The 25,778-nt window shown below is 32.9% G+C and overlaps 1 protein-coding gene and 1 long non-coding RNA gene across 2 annotated transcripts in view; one reads left to right on the top strand and one right to left on the bottom strand.

The window, feature by feature from the left end:
* LOC126879422 (uncharacterized) overlaps positions 1–25,778 on the top strand; it is a 59,298-nt gene that overhangs the window by 4,159 nt on the left and 29,361 nt on the right. Inside the window, exons 2-4 of the mRNA XM_050642432.1 lie at positions 3,008–3,368; positions 7,954–8,788; positions 14,183–14,628. Of these exons, the coding sequence (XP_050498389.1) occupies positions 3,008–3,368; positions 7,954–8,788; positions 14,183–14,628 (1,642 nt within the window). The remainder of the gene's footprint in view (positions 1–3,007; positions 3,369–7,953; positions 8,789–14,182; positions 14,629–25,778) is intronic.
* LOC126879434 (uncharacterized) lies at positions 18,139–20,609 on the bottom strand. Its single transcript, XR_007696058.1, has 3 exons — positions 20,010–20,609; positions 19,134–19,351; positions 18,139–18,470 (listed from the first exon to the last, which is right to left on the bottom strand). It is a non-coding gene; the product is annotated as an uncharacterized LOC126879434 (long non-coding RNA).

The following is a 25,778-nucleotide window of genomic DNA, read 5'->3' as shown; positions in this document are numbered from 1 at the left end:
TGAAGTCCTTCTTCCTCCTGGACTACGATTTCCTGATATTATCCCTTGCATAATATTTTGTAGCAACCTGTGTACGTATATTTAGGATTTCTCATTACATGTCCAAAATACTCCAGCTTTCTCTTCAGTGATGCTTTTTATAATCTCAGCAGTATTGCTTAGGAGTTCAAGTACTAAGGAATTTCGACTCTTCTCCACCCAAGAAACCGCCTTTTGCCTAAGGGGCAAAAAGTTTTAAAACTATTGTGTTTAACTAATGGTACCATAATAATAATTTAATTGGAACGTACACAAAAGTTTGGGGGGGGGGGGTTTAAAGGAACAAAGCCCCCATAAAATTTTTATGGGTTGTCCGAATTTCACTATAATTTGTTTTTAAGATGTTCCTGCCATAAGAATGCCACATGTTCAGTTTCAATAAAAAATCTCTAATAGTTTCCGATATATTGGATAAAATCGATTGTAATTCTCTAACTTCAAAGGACTGTAACTATTTTTGTGCGAATAATTGTACTAAGGTAAGTTAGGTTCAATCGAACTGTTTTTAGTCCCAGAATATGTGATTAAATTTATGACCTGTATTTTTGTTACACCCTGTAAAGACTGGTGCAATTTATACAGGGTAGCGAGAAAGTATGGAAACACGGTAATTTCTCGGAAACCGCTCAAACGATTGTTATAAATTTTGGTGGATAAGGGTATTCTAATACGGCCGATAGTATAGTGGTAATTACATTGTTGTCAAATCTTCCGTTTTTCTGGAAATATAATGAACTTTCTTATTTTAAATAGAACACCCAGTATATTTTTTACGTTTTGAAGTCCTTAAAAATTACTGATTAATAATTTTCATGTTGTTCCCTATACCTAGATGCCATAATTTCGGAGTTATTGCTACATTTATTAAAAAAAAAAAAATAAAAATTTAACAAATTATACAAATTTATTTTTTTTTTTGGACCGGGTAGATAATATTTTAGGTTCTTTGGATCATTGGGAACAAAAAAGGTCTAATGTTTTTTTTTCTCTGATTCTGGCTTTGGTTTAGAACTAGAACCTTTAGCCACGTAATTGTATAACTTATCACTAAGTCAGGGGAGTAATGTGTAGTGTGTGTGTTGAGTAAGTGTCTTGTTACTTTGCAAAGTCGACGTCATTGTCTTTGCAAAGAGACGCTAATTGTTTCCGAACGTCTGCGGTCCCTCCGGTGAGTACCGATCCCACAAGGACAGAAACTATTTTTCATTTATTAATTTTCCTAAAAAGTTAATTGTTAATCCTAAATATAAATAATTTAAAACTGAAAAAAATCGAAGAATGACGATTTTCTGGGTTCAAAAACATAAGTAAGAGATATTATTTTTGAAACTGTGAAGTGCCTAAATTCAAGTTCAAACCTTATTTTATCAGATGTCTTTAAGTGATTTGGTCTTATTTTATTATAAAACATTATTTTTTAGTTGTTAATGTAGCCCGATAGCCCGTCCTCTCATATGAGCTTTATTAACAATTAAAAAAAATCAATATTTTAGAATAAAATATGCCAAAAATTCTTATCGGGATCTGATAGAAAAAGGTTTTGGCTTGAATTAAGGTACTTCGTAATTTTAAAAACGATTTTTTTACTTGTGTTTTTGAACCTCGAAAATCGTCATTTTTCGATTTTTTTCAGTTTTAAATTGTTTATAACTCGGAAGCGATTAACTTTTGAGGAAATTACAAAAGGTCTTTTATGCTCCCAATGATTCAACCTAAAATAATCTCTACCTGTGCCGAAAAAATTTATTTTTAATAAATGTAGCCCGAAATTATGCCATTTAGGTATAGGGAATATAACATAAAAAATAATCAGTATTTATTAAGGACTTCAAAACGCAAAAAATATACAGGGTGTTCCATTTAAAATAAGAAAGTTCATTAGATTTCCAGAAAAACGAAAGATTTGACAACAATGTAATTACCACTAAAATATCGTCCTCATTAGGACACGCCTACCCACCAAAATTTATAAAAATCGTTTCCGAGAAATTTATGAGCGGCGGTTTCCGAGAAATCGCTGTGTTTCCGTACTTTCTCGCTACCCTGTATAGACGGTCCTGTTGTTTATTTATTTCGAGTATTTTGGTTTTCCATATGTTCAGATTCAGACCTGCTTCCTTACAGCTCTCAACGACATCAAGTAATGTTTGCAGATCTTTTTGAGAAGAAGCTATATGTATTTTATCGTTCCTATATCCGAAATTATTGATGACTTAACCATTCACAATAATTATTCCTTCTTGTTTTTCAAAAAGTGCATTTCTGAAAACTGAAAATTCTTTCGGAGTAAACGTTGAAAAGCTTGGGCGATAAAAGGCATCCCTGCCATACTCCTCTTTTAATATTAAATTAAGAACCTGTGATTCCAAACCATCTACTAAAACTGATGATGTTTGACTCCAATACAAAAGTTATGCGAACGTCTTTACCATCCAAGCCAATCTCTTAGAGCTTCGATCAATATAGAGTACTTAACAAGATCAAATGCCTTTTGGAAGTCAATAAAACAACAGTTTATCTCTACAGATATGTCACGACAACTTTGAATAAGTACTTTTATCCCAAACAATGCCTCTCTCGTTTCAAACTCGTTACGGAAACTAATCTGTGTGTCACTTGGGTATTCCTCACATTTAGTATAGATACGGCCACATCTAAGCACCGAAATAAGGATTTTCTATTAAGTACTTGGAACGAACTAAGCTGGCGCAAACCAGCTTTTGAGTAGTCTTTGAATGGAAATATATCTAGTTTTCTGGCGGGGAGAAGAAAATAGACATGAATATTGGTGTGCAGAATTTGCTGTAGCTAAGAATATGGTAGTAAAAACTACAATTTTTTTTTTCAATGACAATTCCAAAACTGATGTCGCATATCTTATTTTACATATTTTTAACTAAACATCTCATTTCACATATTTAAACTAATGATTATTATTATATTTTTATTGTCAACTTATTTTTTACAGTCCTGTCCTGCAAAACTTGATGGAGATTTAAGTTGGCCCAACACAGAAGAATTATCTTGTTCCACTTCTCAACCCATATGCCTCAACACGAATTTAGAAATATCAAAAAGATGTTGTGGGGAAAACCTTACATGGGATGAAGCTCCGAAATGCTATTCACTCCAACAAGACATAATCAATCCTTGTCCAGACACATTTGTTGGAATAGACAACATTTGCATTTTTGCAATAGCCACTACGTTTCCTCCGGATTGCCCATTTGCGGAAACATTAGCTTATGACGAATATGCAGCATATATTAAAACTGTTCAATATCCTGTTTGGTTACCAATCAGCAGAGAAGATGGAAAATATGGAAAAGGTAAGAGCTACTTGTCGTGATATGTTTAATTATTATTTTATATAGAGTCGAGAGTTAATATTTTCAGTTCAAACTAGTTTTATCTACATCATTATTAGTAGTCATTATTTTTACAAAAATTATATAATGAAGATAGTGTTATGAACACACTTTACGTACATTCCATTATACAGTGCACTGGAATAAGTGTTACCCCTCACATTAACTCATTTGTTTTTAGCACATAAGCAAAACGCTCGGACAGGTTGATTTTTAAAATAATCATAGTATATTATAGCATCAATGCATCAACTTTACGCAATCCCTCTTCAGGTGACAGTCATAACCTCGATTTTTTTAAATGGGAAAGTACATTATGTGATACCTCATTTAAAATCATTTGAAATACTGATTACAAAAATGTATAATACTTGGGCAAAATTTCGGTTAAATGCTTTTTAAATGCATTCATTTTGTTCGAATCCTGAGAAAACAAGTGAGTATTTTTGAAGAATTTAAACGCAGAATGAAAGATTACATTATTACCGAGGGCGGAAAGTCCCTTGGAATAATCAAAAAGTTTCTTTTGAATGATATATTTGAAATTAAAAATCATACTAAATTTTCTCTTTATTTTCACCCCTGTAACTTATTGAAATAAATATTATAGAAGCTTTTAGGTACTTTCGACCCTCGGTAATAATGTAATCTTTCATTTTGAGTTTAAATTTTTCAAAAATTATTATTAGTTTTCTCAGGATTAAAAAAAATAAATGCACTTAAAAAGCATTAGACCGAAATTTTGAGCAAGTTTTATACATTTTTGTAATCAGTATTTCAAAAGATTTTAAATGAGGGGTCGCATGATGTGCTTTCCCATTAAAAAAATCAAAGTTATGGCTGTCACTTGAAGAGGAATCGCGTAAAGTTCGAAACACTGATGATATAATATACTTTGATTATTTTAAGAATCGACCTGTACGTGCGATTTGCTTATGTGCTAAAAATAAATAAGTTAATATGGGGCAGTACCACTTATTGCTGTACCTATATCTCAGGGGACTGGGTTCACGCTCCACGTTGGGCGCCACTGTATAACAATATAACCCCCAATATATAACAGTTGCGTCAGTAGCTATTTTATTGGATGCTAATTGTTAAGGCATTGATTAGCTCTGTCCGTGAGGTGTAAGTGCGTCTTATCTTAAATGCAAATACGTAAAATGCGTTTATAAGGGAAAAATAAAAGCTGATATTAACTAAGGTAAGGTGTCCAAATACCGTCCCTTTAAGCAAAATCTTAAATTCTGAAATTTGATTTAGAATTAAAATAATGGAAAAAAACTTATTTATGCAACTCTACTCTATACCTAAGAGTTTTGCTAGTATGCTAGTAGTACATAAATTTTCTTTAACCAAAAATAAATAAATAATAAAAAACAAGTCAAATTTAGATTATTTAGAAATGATATCAAAATTCCATCCTCCACCCGTTCCCAGATAAAATCTATGATTTTTTATGCAAAACATGATTTAAACAGTCTTAATACTTAATTTATTAATAATGCCCGGTTGCACCAACAGATCTTAAGCTTAAGTCGAGAATATCGTAAGAATTAATATAATATAATTATAATATATTACAATAAGAATACCATAATATAATAGATATAATTGATAATAAGGTAAGAATCTAAAATTATGGTGCAACGTAAGTGATACTCAAGGACGCCCTATCTATAAGTAGAGCTTACCTAAGCTGGAGCTTAAGATCTGTCGGTGCAACCAGGCATAAATTTATTGACATAGGAACAAGTTTATTCATTTTATACATAGAGACATAAATCATAAACAAAATTTTTGACTTTGGTTGAAGATGAACACATCTCATGACACCACTTAAAGCATTCCGAACACCTGTTCCATTTTTCTATTCACTTTTCTTATCAAAAACGTCCACAAATGGCACATGGTGCATCTTCAACACTAGAATTATCCCCATCATCGGTTGGCACCAGTGGACGTCAAAGGGGACGGAATTAGGAATTTCGTTATATACAACATGGCTGCTGCTCGTGACGAAACTAGTAGAACTACATAGCTGTAGCAACTGAAATATAATATTGAAAGAGCATTCTACTATTATCAATCGCTAAATAAGTCTAAACTTACCTTGAAGAGTCAATATAACTATTTAAAATTTATTACACACTGTAGCAAGCTACTACAAAAACTATTTATGAAAAATTAAAGAGTAAATGAACAGAACAAAGAATCTACGCCACTGCCACTAGTAAACTGAATCGTTTTAAAGAGTTTCCTTACTCTCTTGCAAGGTTGCAGTACTGTCAATAGAAGTTAAAGTGGGGGACGAATTTAGGAGAGGGGACGGATTTTGGGCGCTTTACCTTAATAATATTTATCATATAGGTACAGGGTGTTTGGTAAAGAATGGGCCATAGCTTAACCTCAGGTTCCTGAGGTTAAAATAGACAGATTTAAGCTAATTTACCTTAGTACAAAGTTTAAAATAACCGAGATACAGGGTGTCAAAGTTAAACTTTTTGAATATTTCCTGACAGGTATGAGATAACAACATGAAATTTGGTATGTGGGGGTTTTTTGGGTCGAGAAAACTAAATTCCCTACCAAAAATTATGTATTGCCCAGAGGGCGCCACATACGCCTTTCAGCACTAATTTATTACGTTCATTTTTTTTATCCCTCACTCTGTATAATTTTGACATTAAAATTTTTATTCTCCTATTAGTTTTACTTAAAATAGGTATACTTTTTTCATCTCCCTAAACTCAACCGTTTTCGAGATAAACGCATTTTAAATCTGCGATTCACTATCATTTTTAGCATAATATCATTGTAGTTCCACCCGAAAAATAACTTAAAACCATAATAATTGTGCCAGTTCTCAATTTTATGTCATTGCATCGCAAATTCCATTTGAAGAAATTTGCGATACATTTTTGGATAATTTTATGCTTTTAAGTTATTTTTCGGGTGTAACTACAATGATATTATGCTAAAAATGATGGTGTATCGCAGATTTAAAATGCGTTTATCTCGAAAACGGTTGAGTTTAGTGAGATGAAAAAAGTATACCTTTTTTAAGTAAAACTAATAGGAAAATAAAAATTTTAATGTCAAAATTATACAGAGTGAGGGATAAAAAAATTGAACGTAATAAATGAGTGCTGAAAGGCGTATGTGGCGCCCTCTGGGCAATGCATAATTTTTGGTACGGAAATTTGGTTTTCTCGACCCAAAAAACCCCCACATACCAAATTTCATGTTGTTATCTCATACATGTCAGGAAATATTCAATAATAAATAAAAAAAAGTTTAACTTTGACACCCTGTATCTCGGTTATTATAAACTTTGTACTAAGGAAAGTTAGCTTAAATCGGCCTATTTTAACCTCAGGAACCTGAGGTTAAGCTATGGCCTATTCTTTACCAAACACCCTGTATATGTTAAACATAAATTTTACAATTAAGCAAAAATAGCAGTAGAAAAAACTAAACCAGAAGCGTATACAAATCTATACGGTCAACTCGATACCAGGAAGGTGAAACCAAGATATATAAAATAGCAAAACAGAGCAAAGAACACAAAAAAATTAATGAGATTATGTGCATCAGAGAAGAAAATAATAAAATAATTCACGAAAAGGATATCAAAAATCAATGAAAATCGTACTTTAAAAGGCAAGCCGCACACCAAAGAAACATGAAACGAAAAACATGTTTCATGAAACTAAAACATTGCTAAACAAATCTCAAAGTCCGCCTACCAATGAAACGAGTGTGATTCATGCTTATGACACATTTTTATTTTCGGAGAGTTTCATAAATGGCCGGACGTATATTTGTTTAGCACTGTTTTATTTCCATGAAATGTAATTTACGTTTCATGTTTCTTTGATGTGCTTACAGTTTATGAAATGACAATGACCTTTCTTTGGACAATGACCTTTTTTGGACAATGATAGCTAGTTCCATAACATTGTCCTAAGGTCCAAAGCCAGGAATATTTTATTCTTTCTTTATATAAGCAATTTTGCTTGTAAATTGGTGGATTGTTGCCTCTATGAAAGATTCTCAATCCGTTTCCTGCGCGGTCGGCCGATAATTCTTCTACCACTTGGTGCTGTAACTTTAATATATTTTTGCAGGAAATATAGGCAGGAAGTGAGATGCAAATTTTAGACCTCTCCGTGTCTTCTTTTATTCAGCATTCGATTGGTTTGCATAATGTAATAGAAAAGGCTTAACCAGAAACTTGGTCTCATTAGAGGCTTAATTTCTCCAGAAAACTTCGAATTGTTTTAAGATGATGTCGCTACAGCATCCATATCGAGTTATTTTGTTATGATTCGTTACCAGGAGGCTTGATTTGTTTCAGTTCGTTCAAAGGTAGTCATATATACACCCTCTGAAGATCTCTAATGAGAGTTAAAATAGTAGGGGCACTTATGTCGCTCTCTGAACGAACTAAAATATAGGACGTCTCCTGAATTCGTCTTACAGCGAATTCTTTTATATTTTTTTGTTTGCATTTATTGAGAATTGATTATCTATTTTATTTTAGGTTTGTTTTACTGGAACGAGCAGTCGGCACTTTATAAAACAACTAGCACACTTAGCAATGTTAACTTTTCTCACGATGAACTGCTTTTAGACAATCATTGTTTGGTTCTGATTAAACCCGATAATGTCAAAGCTGTACCATGTGATGAAATACATACAGCTATATGTGCCTACAGAACTTTACCAGATAGAAAAAAATCTTTCTGCTCTCAGACTTTGGGCCAGGCTTGTGAACAGAGTACCTACTCTCCCAAATCAGCTTGTTTCTGTAAAGAACATGACAAAAACCTAGAAGGAAATAAAATTGAGCTGCAGATGCCATACCAAAATCTACTCTACACATCCCTAGATGAAGTCTGTGACATTGGATTAGAAAGAAAAGATGATCAGTATTTTTGGACCTACTCTAATGTATCTATTGACTACACCAACTGGTCACCCAATACAGAATTTGGTACGAATTTTGCATTTGGTGCTATGTCTTCTGATGGCTGGGTATTAAAGGAAAACAAAGATAATAAATGTAGCCTTATAGAGAAATTTCCTCCTTATCTCAACGATTCTCTGATTCTAAGATATGATAATACATCTTTTACATTTACTGTATCGCTTACCAATGCTGCTTACTGGAAGCATAAAGAAGATATGGAAGAACCTTTGTTGTTTTGTTTTACCGATGGAGCTGAAGACTTAATAGTAAAAAGATTAGATCTTTTAAAAAGTATTATTAATAATGTCTTTACGTTTTTGCCATCAGAAGGTCCTGGACACTATTGGTGTGAAGGTTTTTTATATCCAGACCTGGAAGTAAGAAAATCTAACGTTTATTTCTTAAGGTAAGTTTTTAGTTCATTAAATTATTTTTTACCTATGCAAGGTATGCTCAATTTAATATAACCACTAGAAAATTTGACATGTTAATTTTCACCAAAAATGTAAAATGCTTAGTTCTAATAGCAAATCTACTAAGATTAGGCCAGGAACCAAAGCTTTTCACCCCGCAATTTATACGGAATGGATCCGTTTGCTTGAAAATTTGAGAATAAGTAGTCGATAGTCCAAGGATCAAAATCCATATGATGCCGAAAGGCGCTTTTACCATGCAGGTAGTTGCCACCCCATCTCGAGGGTGGTCATCATGGTCACCATAGCAAACGAAATTTTGAAACCAGAAAAAGACCCAATAAAAAAAAGGATTGGATGGCCGATAAAATACTAGACCTCATTCAGCAAAGAAGAAATTGGAAAAACAAAGACGAGATTCAGTATAGAGAGATATATCGACAAATAAGATACGAGGTTAAGCGAGCAAAAGAGGACTGGATGGAACAAAGATGTCGTGAAATGGAAGAACTACAAAGAAAACATGACGAGTTAGTATACATAAAAAGCTTAAAAAAATTACCTTCACTCAGAGAAAAACAACTCCTCACTTTATGAAAAACTCCAAAGGTAAAATAATTCCCGACTTGGATGAAAAAAACGAAGAATGGACTAACTATATAAAAGAGCTCTTCCTGGATACGAGGCCACCACTTAACACCACAAAGTATACGAATACTGGTCAAGTATTTTAAAAGCGGAAGTAGAGAAAGCCATCAAACAGAGCAAAGATGAGAAATCTCCAGGCCCTGACCAAATACCATCAGACTGGCTCAAACTTCTGGATGACGACAATGTCTCACAACTAACAAACATTTATAACTACATATACGATACTGGAATGATGCCACAGATATGGTTGGAGTCTACATTTATTCCACTCCCAAAAAAACCTATACATCATCATGTAAAGACTTTAGACTAATTAGTCTCATGAGCCACTCTCTCAAGCTACTTCTTAAGATAATTCTTAATAGAATCAAGCAGAAATGTGAAGAGACATTGGGAAACAAACAATTTGGTTTCAGAGAAGGATTGGGAACAAGGGAAGCTTTGTTCTCAATGTTAACATTACTTCAACGATCATGGGAAGTACAGAAACTAATTTACGTCTGCTTTATAGATTTTGAAAAGGCGTTTGATAGAGTTCAACACGATAGGTTGTTTGAATATCTAGAAATGATTGGAATAGATGATAAATATCTGAGACTTTTACAACATCTATATTGGAATCAGAAAGCTTCTATTCTGGTAGACGGCAAAGAAACAGACAAAATTTGCATTCAAAGAGGTGTCAGACAGGGTTGTGTGTTATCCCCAACTTTGTTTAACCTAACTCAGAAATAATTTTTAAGGAAGCCTTGAAAGGACAATGTGGAGTTCGAATCGGGGGAGAAACTATTAACAACATCAGATATGCAGACGATTCGAAGATCTTCAATTCCTTATAGATCCAGTCACTAGAGAATGCTCCAGTAACGGACTTAACATAAATGCAACAAAGACAAAGTTACTTGTGGTTAGTAAACAAGACGTCGGCCTATGCAACTAATTGTCAGTGATGAACCAATAACAAAATTAACCATTTTAAATACCTAGGATGTTGGATAAACGAGACACTAAATCCGGATGAAGAAATTAAAACTCGTATAGAAATTGCAAGAGGAGCATTTATGAAACTTAGATCTATTCTGAGCAACTCTCAGCTGAACTTACAACTAAGAATCAAGTTCCTAAAATGTTATGTGTATCCTGTATTACTATATGGATGTGAAACCTGGATCATGAAGGTTAACATGATGAACAAATTAGAAGCCGTTGAGATGTGGTCGTATCGTAGAATGCTCAGAATATCTTGGGTTCAACGCATTTCAAACAGAGAAGTCTTAAACAGAGTAGGTCAAGGCGAAGGTGACTTAATGAAGATGATAAAAAAGAGAAAACTTGAATATCTGGGGCATATAATGAGAGGTAGCAGATACAGGATGCTGCAATTAATACTCAATGGAAAGATTGACGGAAAAAAAGGAATTGGTCGAAAGAAATATTCATGGCTCCGAAACCTTCGTCAATGAACTGGCTTATCAGCAAATCAATTGTTACATGCCGCACAAGATCGAGAACGATATCGGCAAATTGTTATGGAAGCTACCTACGCCTAAATTTGGGCACGGTACTTAAAGAAGAAGAATGGATTCCAGTAATGTACTTTCTTAAATGTTGGTTGGAAAAGATTGGACCGGAACGCTTTCAGGTCTAACTGGATTAAATGACGATAAATATCGATAGGTGAACCGTGAAATCAATTTTGCATCTAAAAAAACGTATCACTGCATGAATTTCACATTAGCGGTAACAGCGACTGGGACCTCCATCTTCGAAGGCTGCTAGGCCGACACTAACTAATGCAGCGAGGCGAAAGTGTTGGGATAAGAGAGGGGGAGAGTTGATGCATAAGGCAGTGTTTTCAGATTTGTCCCAGCACGTCGCACTGTTTCCCAGCGTCATACGGAACCTTTTTTTTATGAATAACTCTGGTAATACACAGCGGCGGCTCGTGAGTTTTACAATAGGGGAGGCTCTAACTATAAAAAATCTAGACAATTTGACCATTTTTATTTACATTTCACCTTACGGGGACCCTCCCTCTGACCGCATGCTTGCATTGATAACTGAGATGTAGAATAGCTTTTGTAATTATTAATAATAATATTGTTAGAATTATTTATACTAAAAGAACTTTATAAAAACAGGATAAATCTAAAATTAACGAAATTTTTCGAATTTTTTGTTCCCAAAGTTATATTTACCCCACAACGATAGAAGCTCCCTGTAATTGCCGCGATTAATGGAATCATCACTTTCATCGTGTCCGCGAAAAGCTACTTCTTGCGAGGCCCAATATATTGTTATATGGATAAGCCTTTTTAAATTCATCCTATTCTCCAAAACCTGATTATTGTAAGTAATTATGGCCTCTTTTTGAGCTGTATCTAAAGCAGTTTGTTTAGCAAAAAGTTTTAATTTACACGACGAAAACATGTGATCTTTAGATTTGGAATGTCTTTCAGTTGAACGAGGCAAATTTTTTAGATCTGAATATCCTATTTTAGACCACGTTGTATGTTCGGTTTGTGTTGAAAATAAGATAAAAGGATAGCAAAAAACTTTTTCCCTCTTAATAGACCCGGTTAACCAGTCCCATTTATTATACCAATTAATATTAAATGAACGATTTTGACGATTACCTGAGGATTTAATAATAGTTAAATTTTACTGTGGTCTTCCTAAGATTCTAATAATATAAGCTTTATTATATGTATATACTTGAAGTATTAATATTATTCCTGAGCACCCAGTCAATTATATCTTCAGATATTGTGATTTCGTTTAACTTATCCATTTTATACAGGGTGTTTCATTAATTATTGTCCATATAGTAACTGGAGAAACCTTAGTACAAAATAAGAAGATTTAACCTAAAACACTTAAATAAAATGTGGTTCCTTACTGAGTTACAGGGTATTTTATCTAAAAATGTAAAAAATATTTTTGCTCAACATTTTAAAACCATTCGACGTATCCTTTTCATACTTGGCAGAAAGTGCGACTACTATACACCCTACTAAATTATGATAAAGAAACGTTTCTAGCTACTACCAGAGGCGTACGACAGGGGATTGTGAATGTTTGACCCTTCTCAAATTCTACGCCACTGGAGAAATTACTATTTTAGTACCATTCTTAGATTGTCCAATACTTTCTACGTAAATAATACACTCCTCATTGGTAACGATAAAGTCAGTAGTTTTCGAGATATTTGAAGTTAAATATAAAACGGCACAGTTATTTTGATTAATTTATGATATGATTCATATGATTAAAATTTAAAAATTATTTGTACCCAGTACTTTAAAACTATTTGGCGTATCCTTATCATACTTGGAAGAAAGTGTAGGTACTGTACACCCTACTAAATTAAGATAAATAAACGTTTCTAGCTACTACCAGAGGCGTACGACGCGACAAGGGATAGTGGCTGGTTGACCCTTCCCAAATTCTACGCCACTGATGAAATTGCTATTTTAGTGTAATTATTTGATTTTTCAATACTTTTTTTGTAAATAATATACTCTTCACTCGTAACGATAAAATGATTAGTTCTCGATATATTTAAAATTAAATATGAAGCGACACAATACATTAATCAAAATAACCGTGTCGTTTCATTTTTAACTTCAAAGATCTCGAAAACTAATGACTTTATCGTTACGAATAAAGCGTACATTATTTTCATATAAATTATTAGAGAATCGAAAAATTGAACTAAAACAGCAATTGCGCCAGTGGCGTAGAATTTGGAAGGGGTCAACCATTCACTTTCCCCCGTCGTACGCCTCTGGTAATAGCCAGAAACGTTTATTTAACATAATTTAGTAGTTTGTACAGTACCTATACTTCCTGACAAGTATCAAAAGGATACATCGAATAGTTTTAAAATGCTGAGCAAAAATAGTATTTAAATTTTTAGATAAAACAACCTGTAACTCAGTAAGGAACCACATTTTATTTAAGTATTTTAGGTCAAGTCTTCGTATTTTGTGCTAAGGTTTCTCCAGTTACTATATGGACAATTATTAATGAAACGCCTTGTATAAACAAACAACGGTACATAAATTGTAAAAATAACCTTACCAAGCCAATAACAACACAAATAAAAATATATGAATTACAAAAATTCACCAAACACTAATTAAAAAAAAAATAAAATGATGAAATCACACCAAGAAATACCCTGACTATTAACTTCCTTATAGAATATAAGTAAAAACACAAGTGAGCCTAATTCTGGTTTAGCCTCCCTTGCTTTATATTTCTGGGTAGTATGACGTGAAGCGATATAATATTACGTTTCTCTATCGAGTATTATTGTACGCATAGGAAACTATATTGGTGGTTTCGAGAAGTTTGTCGTAACTTATAACACAACGGAGTCGAGTCTGGTTTCTGCCTCCCTTGGTAGGGATATGAGGAGCTGCTCACAGCGTATAGGTCGGTATATAGATGCGTTCCAGAAGCGTTAGTTACAAGTGTGCAATAATTTACACTTTGTATTGGTACGAGCGCTTGTTGTTTCTCGTGATTCAAAATAAACAAAACAATGACATTTCATCAATAATAATTATAGAAATATTATGTCCCGGAGATGACATAAGATGTGTAAAAAATTTATGGGGAGGCTAAGCTTTCGGTGCCTCCTCTGACGAGCCGCCACTGGTAATACATAATATATTATGATATTAATAGTTTATTCTTTAGATAATTTATTAATTACAATTTTGTTCTAGACCAACTAATCCTGAATACATCGCTACAGTCGAACATCATTTCACAGCAGATTACAATCCACTTTCCACGGAATATCTGCACTATGTTCAAAACCTTCTCAATACTGAAATTCATAAAAGTTTACCATCAACTACTCTGTATCCACGGATCATGAAAATAGTCGATATTTTTGAACCCAATTCCACAGCCGTGCTGAATTTTCATTTAACAACGAAGACTTATGTGGATCTATACCAAACATATTCGGATTTACTTAGTTTAGACCTAGAAAATTTTGATATCACCAGTATGTTAATATATTCCATATGTATTGGAACAGAGACAGAAAATGCAGAAGGCAAAAAGGTTTTATGGCCTACTACACCGTTTGGAGAAACTGCTGTTAAACCTCTAAGTGATTGGTGTGTCAATAAAGAGGGGATTGTTATTACAAGGACTTGTGGAGGTATCTTTTATTTTTTTGTTATACATTTATGTCATTAATTTTACTTTATAGACAATAATTCTTCTTCTTCTTTCTCTTTATAAGCAATTCTGGTTGATCATTGACGCATTGATACCTTTATCAACCTATATTTAAGGTTGTCACTCGATCTTTTGCGCGGTCGACCATTACTTCTTTTGTGGTGATTCTTTTTTTTTCTGTTTCGTATCTATTCGTTAGTACACTGGCCGTTATATTTTCTTCTAATAAATGCACTTATCTTTCAATCTCTCAGAGTATTTATTGTAATTCTTCTCATACCTTTCATCTCTGTCGCTTCCAGTAGTATTTGTATTGTGGCTACATCGAGTCTTGTTTCTGATGCATGTCATTATTGGTCTTATACTCTCTTTATAAATTCTTGACTTCATCTCAGTCTTAATATGTCGGTTTGCCATGTTAAGGTATCCTGCAGTCTATTTGCTTTTTGTGCTTCATCTCTCACTTCAATGTTGTTCAATACTGATGCCATCAATTTCTATTTTACATCTGATTGGTTCTTTACTGATTACTATTGTTTAAAAAAAACAGTAAACCCCGAATAAAAGGTATATTTAAAAAACCCTCAAAAGGGCCACATCAAATTCACATAACTAGTTTTCGACTGGTTTACCAGTCATCATCAGTGCTTACCTAAAATGAATATAACCTGATAAAAAAGGCAAAGATGTTGAAATTTTGACTAGGGTTAAAAGATATTAGGTTATACTCACGTGCTATGTACATGCTAACCACCAAGATAGTATTATACAAAAATATGTGGGTCAAAGCCCAGTACTGGTTATGTGAATTTGATGTGGCCCTTTTGAGGGTTTTTTAAATATACCTTTTATACAGGATTTACTGTTTTTTGTATCACATGGTATACAGCCAACTACAGGAAAACTTTTTCCTTGTGGACTATTGTGTTAGTTTTGTGTAATAAAATTGTCATATTTAATTCTTTTGATCTTATATTAAATCTGTGGACTAATATTTGCAGACCATCTTCATCTTTTTATAATATAGTACATTCTTTCACGGTTTTTGTTGTAAATTTTAAAGAACCGCTTGGATTGACATGAAATTTGGCATACACATAGCTAACATATCAAAGAAAAAAACTGAGGTGGTCCCGATGTGTGCATTTGTTCTGGGGGTGAGTTTCACCCCATCTCGGGGGTGAAAAAATATATGTCCAAGTTAAGTCCCAAAATGGATAAACTGACTAATTTTAAGCAACTTTTGTTCTATAGAGTTTTTCACCAAATCAATACTTTTCGAGTTATTTGCAAGTGAATATGTTCATTTTTCAACAAAATAACCACGTTTTTAGACGGTGTTTTGCAAATAACTCAAAACGTAAGTATTTTGTCGAAAAAAATATTCTTAGCAAAACTATACCATATAAAAAGGTGAAAAAAATGGTGTATATATTAGGTCTCTATACCTAGCAAAAGCAGAGTTATGTCTAATGAAAAATAGGTTCATATTCGAAAAATTCCAAATAGAATAATTCAATGTAAATATCCAAATAATTAAGCATTCTTGGGGAAAACACATTACAACTTTTTTAAAAGTGTTTAAAAAAAGCTTTATTTCTGTTTTTATAAAGAAATTTTCTAGCATCAAATGTAAGCAAGTTACGCCCAAAATAAAGTTGGTCCCTTTTGTTTTGGCAAAAAAAATCAGGAAGATCACCCCCAATTAGAAATTTAATTGAAATTAATGCTTCACAAGTTACTTTTCTTATGTTGTGTTTATATAATCTGTAAGTTTCATCGATCCAAAGTGCTTATTTTTGAAAAAAATTGGTTTTTTAAGTACAATTTTAAAAAATTTTAATTTTGAAAAAAAGGCTTTCTTCAAAATAACTTAAAAATTGTTAGAAATACCAAAAATCTTACACAATAAAAAAAGTCGGCTTTACTTTTCTGAATATTTTGTATTTTTTGTTTTTCTGTAAGACAAAAATTGGTTAAGATTCGGTGTTTCTAAATTTCTCATACACTCGTGATAAGTGACTCGTTCAAGCCCTTTTAACTACAGCTCTTTCAAAAATAAGGAGTTTGAACCGATAAAACTTACAGATCATATGATCAATACATACGCGAGTAAAAAACTTGTGAAGTGGTAACAATTAAGTTCATTTGAAATGCTAATTAGGTGGTGATTTTCCCGATTTCTTAAGAAAAAAAGGGACCAACTTTATTTTGAGCGTAACTTGTTTACTTTTGATGCTAATTTTTTTTTAACAAAAATAAGCATTTTTTAAACACTTTAAAAACTAAAATGAGTTTTCCTCAAAAAAGTGCTTCGTTTTTTGGTTATGGCACGTTAAAGTATTTGATTTGGAATTTGACGAATATGAACCTATTTTTCATTATATATAACTCTGCCTCTACTAGGTATAGTGACCTAATATATACATCATGTTTTTCACTTTTTTACGTGCTATATTTTTGATAAGAATTTTTTTTTCGACAAATATTTACTTTTAAAGTTATTTGCGAAAAACCGTCTGAAAACGTAACGTAACCGTAGAAAAATTAACATATTCACTCGCAAATAACTCGAAAATTATTAACTTGGTGAAAAAACTTTATAGAACAAAAGTTGTTTAGAATTAGTCATTTTATCCATTTTCGGGGGGCCGGCGTAGCTAAGCGGTAGTATGCTTGGCTCGCGTGCCGGTGGCCCGGAGTTCAAATCCTATTGCCGGCAAAAAAAAACTAGACATTTTTAAATGTTTATAGGCCCCAGGTCGACTCAGCCTGAATAAAATAAGTACCTTGGGTAAAACCAGGAGTAATAATAGGTGGTTGAAGCGTAGCACTCACCTCGTTACCTTCCTTGTATACCGTAGGCCCTAGATATAGCAGACTACCCTGCTATACTCCTAAAGCCACGTGAGCGGTATAGAACGGGAGACTATTATTATTATCCATTTTCGGACTTATTTTGAAACGAAATAGCGATGGACTACCCAGCTAATTGAAATAATATTCGAAAATATTACCTCAACTAACCAAGATAGCCATCGTTACACCCTTAGCTTAGCTCAGTCACTCAGGTGTGTGTTCGTCTTGTCCTAACCTCAGATATGAACTATGAAAATTGGAATGGATGCAAACAAAACATAGTTTTTAACTAAGGTTAGGACAAGACGAACACACACCTGAGTGACTGAGCTAAGCTAAGGGTGTAACGATGGCTATCTTGGTTAGTTGAGGTAATATTTTCGAATATTATTTCAATTAGCTGGGTAGTCCATCGCTATTTCGTTTCACTGGCGCCCAACGTGGGGCACCAAAAGTGAGGCGATAAACTACCCCAGATAATTGAAATAATATTCGAGAATAATATTTCAATCAACTATGATAGCTATCGTCTACCCTAGACTAGCTCAATCTCCCAAGTTGTGAGTCCACCTTGTCCTAATCAAAAACATGAACAATGAAAATGCAGAATGGAGCAAATAAAACAATAATATTTAACTAATCATGTTTATTTTTCATAAAAGATATAATAAATAAAATGACTTAGTAAATTGCATTAACAAATGTATTTAAATTCTTGCCAAAAACTAACAATTCTGGATTATACTTATGGCTTTTGGTAGCTGATGGTATCTTCTTGATGTCGTATGGTACTGCTGTTGTAGACTTCTCGTAGGCCTGGGCGGATCTTCGGCCCAAGGCCCCTGCAGCTAGAGGTGGTGGTTGTGCAGTCTGGATGTCATTGTCTTCGCCTTCAAGTGTGCATCACCGGTGATGTGAGGCTTAAGTTCCCGAAGAGGGAAAGGTTGATCTCTTTCCAAAAAACTATAAAATAGAGACACATATCAATCATCAAGAAGAAAAACCAAAATATACCTTTGCCAAATAGTATTCAGAAATAGTAATTGGCAAGGGTAAATTACATAGACTTTAGATGAGAATAGTTAAAATTCCGATTACCAAACGTGCATATTAATAGATGAAAAGAAATATATTAAATAGAAATAACAGAGGATAATAAAAGAGGATAATAAATGAGCGCCAACCGATTTTTAAAGGGGGAAATGGGTAAACCAAATAGAAGAAGATAATTATTAATGAAATATTAAAGAAAATAAGGTAAAATAATTATTTAAAAATAAAATATCAAAGATGTGACGTTTGTAACGTTACACACTCCTCTCACCCATCAGAAAAATTTTGAACACAGCTGATAATATAATATAATATAATATTCGAGAATAATATTTCAATCAACTATGATAGCTATCGTCTACCCTAGACTAGCTCAATCTCCCAAGTTGTGAGTCCACCTTGTCCTAATCAAAAACATGAACAATGAAAATGCAGAATGGAGCAAATAAAACAATAATATTTAACTAATCATGTTTATTTTTCATAAAAGATATAATAAATAAAATGACTTAGTAAATTGCATTAACAAATGTATTTAAATTCTTGCCAAAAACTAACAATTCTGGATTATACTTATGGCTTTTGGTAGCTGATGGTATCTTCTTGATGTCGTATGGTACTGCTGTTGTAGACTTCTCGTAGGCCTGTGCGGATCTTCGGCCCAAGGCCCCTGCAGCTAGAGGTGGTGGTTGTGCAGTCTGGATGTCATTGTCTTCGCCTTCAAGTGTGCATCACCGGTGATGTGAGGCTTAAGTTCCCGAAGAGGGAAAGGTTGATCTCTTTCCAAAAAACTATAAAATAGAGACACATATCAATCATCAAGAAGAAAAACCAAAATATACCTTTGCCAAATAGTATTCAGAAATAGTAATTGGCAAGGGTAAATTACATAGAATTTAGATGAGAATAGTTAAAATTCCGATTACCAAACGTGCATATTAATAGATGAAAAGAAATATATTAAATAGAAATAACAGAGGATAATAAAAGAGGATAATAAATGAGCGCCAACCGATTTTTAAAGGGGGAAATGGGTAAACCAAATAGAAGAAGATAATTATTAATGAAATATTAAAAAAAATAAGGTAAAATAATTATTTAAAAATAAAATATCAAAGATGTGACGTTTGTAACGTTACACACTCCTCTCACCCATCAGAAAAATTTTGAACACAGCTGATAATATAATATAATATTCGAGAATAATATTTCAATCAACTATGATAGCTATCGTCTACCCTAGACTAGCTCAATCTCCCAAGTTGTGAGTCCACCTTGTCCTAATCAAAAACATGAACAATGAAAATGCAGAATGGAGCAAATAAAACAATAATATTTAACTAATCATGTTTATTTTTCATAAAAGATATAATAAATAAAATGACTTAGTAAATTGCATTAACAAATGTATTTAAATTCTTGCCAAAAACTAACAATTCTGGATTATACTTATGGCTTTTGGTAGCTGATGGTATCTTCTTGATGTCGTATGGTACTGCTGTTGTAGACTTCTCGTAGGCCTGTGCGGATCTTCGGCCCAAGGCCCCTGCAGCTAGAGGTGGTGGTTGTGCAGTCTGGATGTCATTGTCTTCGCCTTCAAGTGTGCATCACCGGTGATGTGAGGCTTAAGTTCCCGAAGAGGGAAAGGTTGATCTCTTTCCAAAAAACTATAAAATAGAGACACATATCAATCATCAAGAAGAAAAACCAAAATATACCTTTGCCAAATAGTATTCAGAAATAGTAATTGGCAAGGGTAAATTACATAGAATTTAGATGAGAATAGTTAAAATTCTGATTACCAAACGTGCATATTAATAGATGAAAAGAAATATATTAAATAGAAATAACAGAGGATAATAAAAGAGGATAATAAATGAGCGCCAACCGATTTTTAAAGGGGGAAATGGGTAAACCAAATAGAAGAAGATAATTATTAATGAAATATTAAAGAAAATAAGGTAAAATAATTATTTAAAAATAAAATATCAAAGATGTGACGTTTGTAACGTTACACACTCCTCTCACCCATCAGAAAAATTTTGAACACAGCTGATAATATAATATAATATTCGAGAATAATATTTCAATCAACTATGATAGCTATCGTCTACCCTAGACTAGCTCAATCTCCCAAGTTGTGAGTCCACCTTGTCCTAATCAAAAACATGAACAATGAAAATGCAGAATGGAGCAAATAAAACAATAATATTTAACTAATCATGTTTATTTTTCATAAAAGATATAATAAATAAAATGACTTAGTAAATTGCATTAACAAATGTATTTAAATTCTTGCCAAAAACTAACAATTCTGGATTATACTTATGGTTTTTGGTAGCTGATGGTATCTTCTTGATGTCGTATGGTACTGCTGTTGTAGACTTCTCGTAGGCCTGGGCGGATCTTCGGCCCAAGGCCCCTGCAGCTAGAGGTGGTGGTTGTGCAGTTTGGATGTCATTGTCTTCGCCCTTAAGTGTGCATCACCGGTGATGTGAGGCTTAAGTTCCCGAAGAGGGAAAGGTTGATCTCTTTCCAAAAAACTATAAAATAGAGACACATATCAATCATCAAGAAGAAAAACCAAAATATACCTTTGCCAAATAGTATTCAGAAATAGTAATTGGCAAGGGTAAATTACATAGAATTTAGATGAGAATAGTTAAAATTCCGATTACCAAACGTGCATATTAATAGATGAAAAGAAATATATTAAATAGAAATAACAGAGGATAATAAAAGAGGATAATAAATGAGCGCCAACCGATTTTTAAAGGGGGAAATGGGTAAACCAAATAGAAGAAGATAATTATTAATGAAATATTAAAGAAACTAAGGTAAAATAATTATTTAAAAATAAAATATCAAAGATGTGACGTTTGTAACGTTACAATTTCGAACATATATTTTTCACCCCCAAAAGGGGGTGAAACTCATCCCTAGAACAAAAGCACACATCGGGACAATATCACTTTTTTTCTTTGACTTGTTAGCTATCTGTGTATGCCAAATTTCATGTCAATCCAAGCGGTTCTTTAAAATATAGAGGTTTTCCAATATTTTACCTTTAAAAAACGTACTAACATTGCTTCGTCTACGGGTCTACGTAACAGTATTTTTTTCTTCTTTGTTTCTTTCCCATTTTGCATCTTATTCCTATGTGTTGTTGATGATTTCATACATGATTAAAATGAAGAGCAACGGGCTCAATGAGTGCCCCTGTCTTATTCCGCTGCCTATGACTATAGATTCTATAAGTTGACCATCTATTCTGACTTCCATTTTGTTGTTTTGGTCCATGTTTTCAATAGTAGGGTAACTTCTTCTGTATTATACAGAAGATGGATTACATCTTTGAGTCTTACTCTGTCGAATGGTTTCTTCAAGTCAATCAGACATAAAATGCTGGTCTATTATACTCTAGTGATTTCTCAGTAATTTGCTTTATGACGAATATTGCATCTGTACACGATCTTCCAGTACGAAAACCCTGTTGTTCATCTGCTAAACATATCCTTGGACCCAGTTATGCAACAAGGAACCAACTGACATTAACATAGTTTTGAGAAAATCAAGAAAAACGTTTTATATGTTTGATGAAATTATTTGGATACAAAAATAATAAGAAACGACACAAAAGTAAACACGTTTATTAAAACTTATGGGTATTAATGCTATAATCAAATTAACAACTAAAAAATTAACTCCTAAAGTAGACAAAAATCACGTGGTTCTTTGTTGCTAAATATAATATTAACAGTCTGCATCTGGATTTCCGCTAAATCCGTCTATATGTTGCTAAATATAACATTAACAGTCTGCATCTGGTTTGAAATCTGGATTTCCGCCAAATCCGTCTATATCCTCGACTATAGTACTATCTGCTATAAGATTTTTATAAAAATGGTGGTAACTTAAGGGGATTAAATGCAGATAACTTTGTATATCTTTAAGTTTTGCGTCTGAAACTGGCTTTCCTTTAGGCCACAATGGTTCTAAATATATAGCAAACTGTGGCCCAGTTGAAGGTTCTCTTCCTGTTCCCTTTTTTATGCTTACTTCTGTATAATCGTCCTGGTCTTAATACGTCGTTTTAAAAATTATGCTATAAGGCTTTTCCTTACATAATTTAATTTCTTTATTTTTTAACCAACTTATTGTTTGGTTGGTTTTACTTTTTTTCTGTTGGTGATTCTTTTTCCTAATTTTGTGTTTCTCAAAAAATCTTCCTGTATTTACATTAATCGGTCGTTTTTGCCTACAACTTTTCATTATCTTGCAATATTCGCCAGGTGAAAATATTATTATATTTTGTTGCTTTTTAAGAGCACATTCAACATCTCCAAAATCACTATCATTTGGAAGAAACGTGTGACCTGAAACTAAAAATCTCAGCCTAATAGTCTTTAAATGCTGTGATTCCTCTAGAAGACATTTTAATAGAAGTACGATTTTAATATTCCTGTTTTGACCTCCGCAAAAGTCGCTCCACAGAATAATGTGCTCAACTTTATCGCTAACATTACTGATATAATAATATATCTTCTTAGACAAGACCCCACTTCTTGAGCTCCGCGGCCTGCCTCTCCTTCGAGCCAAAGTTAAAAGTAGATTTTTTTTAAAGACTAAATTTTCACTCTAATGGCATATAGAATCACATAATGTTACTCTACATCCCACCAGACGGAAAACAATGGGAACCTTCTCTGGTTACACCTCAGAGGCTTCTACAATTTGCAAGCCATACGGATGCTGAGACTAAGGAAGATGAGGGAATTTTACAATTTATAATTCACGTCCCATCTGCTCAGCGCTGTAAAGTTCCAACGAGAATGGTTCCCTTCGTACTCCAATGAGAGTAAACATGTAAATAAAAAATGAATAACCATTTTCAATTTCGTTGAAAAACCAAAATACAGCCGCACCATATTCTAGTTCAATCAGAGAGTTTTTGGTTTAACCTAACCAAATTTATTTTGGTTAGGTAACATTTTCACAAATTATTGATTCCCAATGATAATCTGGAACCTACTGAAATTTGACTGAAATAAATCTACAACATGGAACCAACTGTTGCATGTTACAGATTGATACCTGCAACAAGGAACCAAAGTTACTTGGTTCGAAATTGAAAACCTGTATAACCGAATTTATTAATCTGCAATATGGTTCTATCGTCCACTAGATGGTGCTGACGCGCCAGAACGTTTGGATCGTTATTGCAGAACTTGAATAATATTATTTACAGTCTATAAGAACCAATAACTCCATTTCGAAAAAATGTTAGTTGGTTCCTTGTTGCATAACTGGGTCCATTTTGTTGTTTTGGTCCATGTTTTCAATAGTAGGGTAACTTCTTCTGTATTATACAGAAGATGGATTACATCTTTGAGTCTTACTCTGTCGAATGTTTTCTTCAAGTCAATCAGACATAAAAATGCTGGTCTATTATACTCTAGTGATTTCTCAGTAATTTGCTTTATGACGAATATTGCATCTGTACACGATCTTCCAGTACGAAAACCCTGTTGTTCATCTGCTAAACATATCCTCTGATTCATTAGGCCTTGTAAAATTTTAGCTGTAAGTTTTAGGGCAGTATTTAACAAGTTGATACCTCTGTAGTTTTCTGGCTGCTTTTTATCTTCTTTTTTGAATAGTAGAATTAGTTCGCTCGTTCTATATTCTTCCGGTATTTTATTGTGTTTTATAATTGTATTAATTAACTAGCTGACCCGGCAGACTTCGTACTGCCTCAATAGATAAGAACAAACTTTTGTAAACAATAAACTTAAAATAAACAAAAGGAATTCGTAATTAATAAACAAAAAATGCTCGATGTGAATGAGTTTTTATTATTATTTTTAATGAATTACACATAATGTTTGAAGTAATAAAGTTTAGTTAGAAAAAGTTTGCAGTGCAACAGTTGCAATCTTAAATTTGTTTTTCTTATAATGAATATAACAGCCTTATTTTATTTACATTCAAAAAAACCCTGTATTTATAATTGGGTTCGGGGTTGTCCAACTATATATGTGTTGAAAATAAAATAAAATTAAAATTGAATATCATTAAATAAAATGAAACAAAATTTCATAAAATTGAATAAAAGTCAATAAAAATAAATAAAACTGAATAAACTTAAATAAAAATAATAAATAAATTTAAAAAAATAATAAAATTAAAAAAAAATAAATAGAATCTAATAAAAATAATTAAAATTTAATAAAATGAAACAAAATTAATTAAAATTAAATAAAATTTTATAATTTGCTGCTTGTTCTTTTCGTTTGCTCAGAACTTTTCTTCTGCTTGCCGTTCGTCAGAAAAGTTCGGTAGAGATATTTTTTGAAAGTTTCGAAAAATTAAGAAATTCATATTTTGCCCAAACTAAGTCCAAAAGTTAAACAGTTGCACTTTTCTTCGATGAAATTTGTTGCTCGTTCTTCTTCTGTCTTAATATTTCTAAGGCTTAAGATATTGTATTTTGGACACCGATTGAGCTAGAAAAAAAATTTAGTAAGGTTCTGTTCGGAATTCAGCAAGGAGTACACCGAATTAATTTCGTATTTTTCACGTCACTATTGTGAGAGTTATGACGTCACACGCAACCCCCTTATGACGTAGAGGTATAAAATATCGACATAAACCTACTCCCAGTCCGGTTGAACATAGCTGCCAAATTTCATAAAATTCGGTCAAGTCGTTTCGCAGGAGTATGGCAACAAACACTGTAAAAAGAGCATTTTATACATATAGCTGTAAAAATTTTGGTGGCTACTAAAATGACAATATAAAACCGTATAAACCTTCCCTGAACTTCCACAAATAATTCAACATCAAAATTAGCCAAATCGGTCCACACATTCTCGAGTTTTAGCGAGACTAACGCACAGCAATAGATTTTTATATATAAGATGCAAAACTTTAGATGGCTATTAAAAAATAACGGTCGAAGATAGAAAAGTGAAAATTTAGGGTTGTATTTACCTTTGCCTTCCACATCACATAAAATTAAGAAAAAACAGTTTGACCAAAAAAATAAAAAAATATTTTAGGGGGCAGCCCCCGTTACGACGTACGGATATGAAAAATACATAACAACCTATTCTCGGTCCGGTCAAATACACGTGGAAAATTTCATAAAAATCTATTCAGTCGTTCTCGAGTTATGTGTTGGTAACTGTCACGACTTTCTTTTGTTTATATAGATGT

The sequence above is a fragment of the Diabrotica virgifera genome, chromosome 2 (assembly GCF_917563875.1).
Source record: "Diabrotica virgifera virgifera chromosome 2, PGI_DIABVI_V3a".
NCBI lineage: Eukaryota > Metazoa > Arthropoda > Insecta > Coleoptera > Chrysomelidae > Diabrotica > Diabrotica virgifera.
The sequence above is the reverse complement of the archived record's forward strand: the minus strand, read 5'-3'. Positions and strand labels throughout refer to the sequence as shown.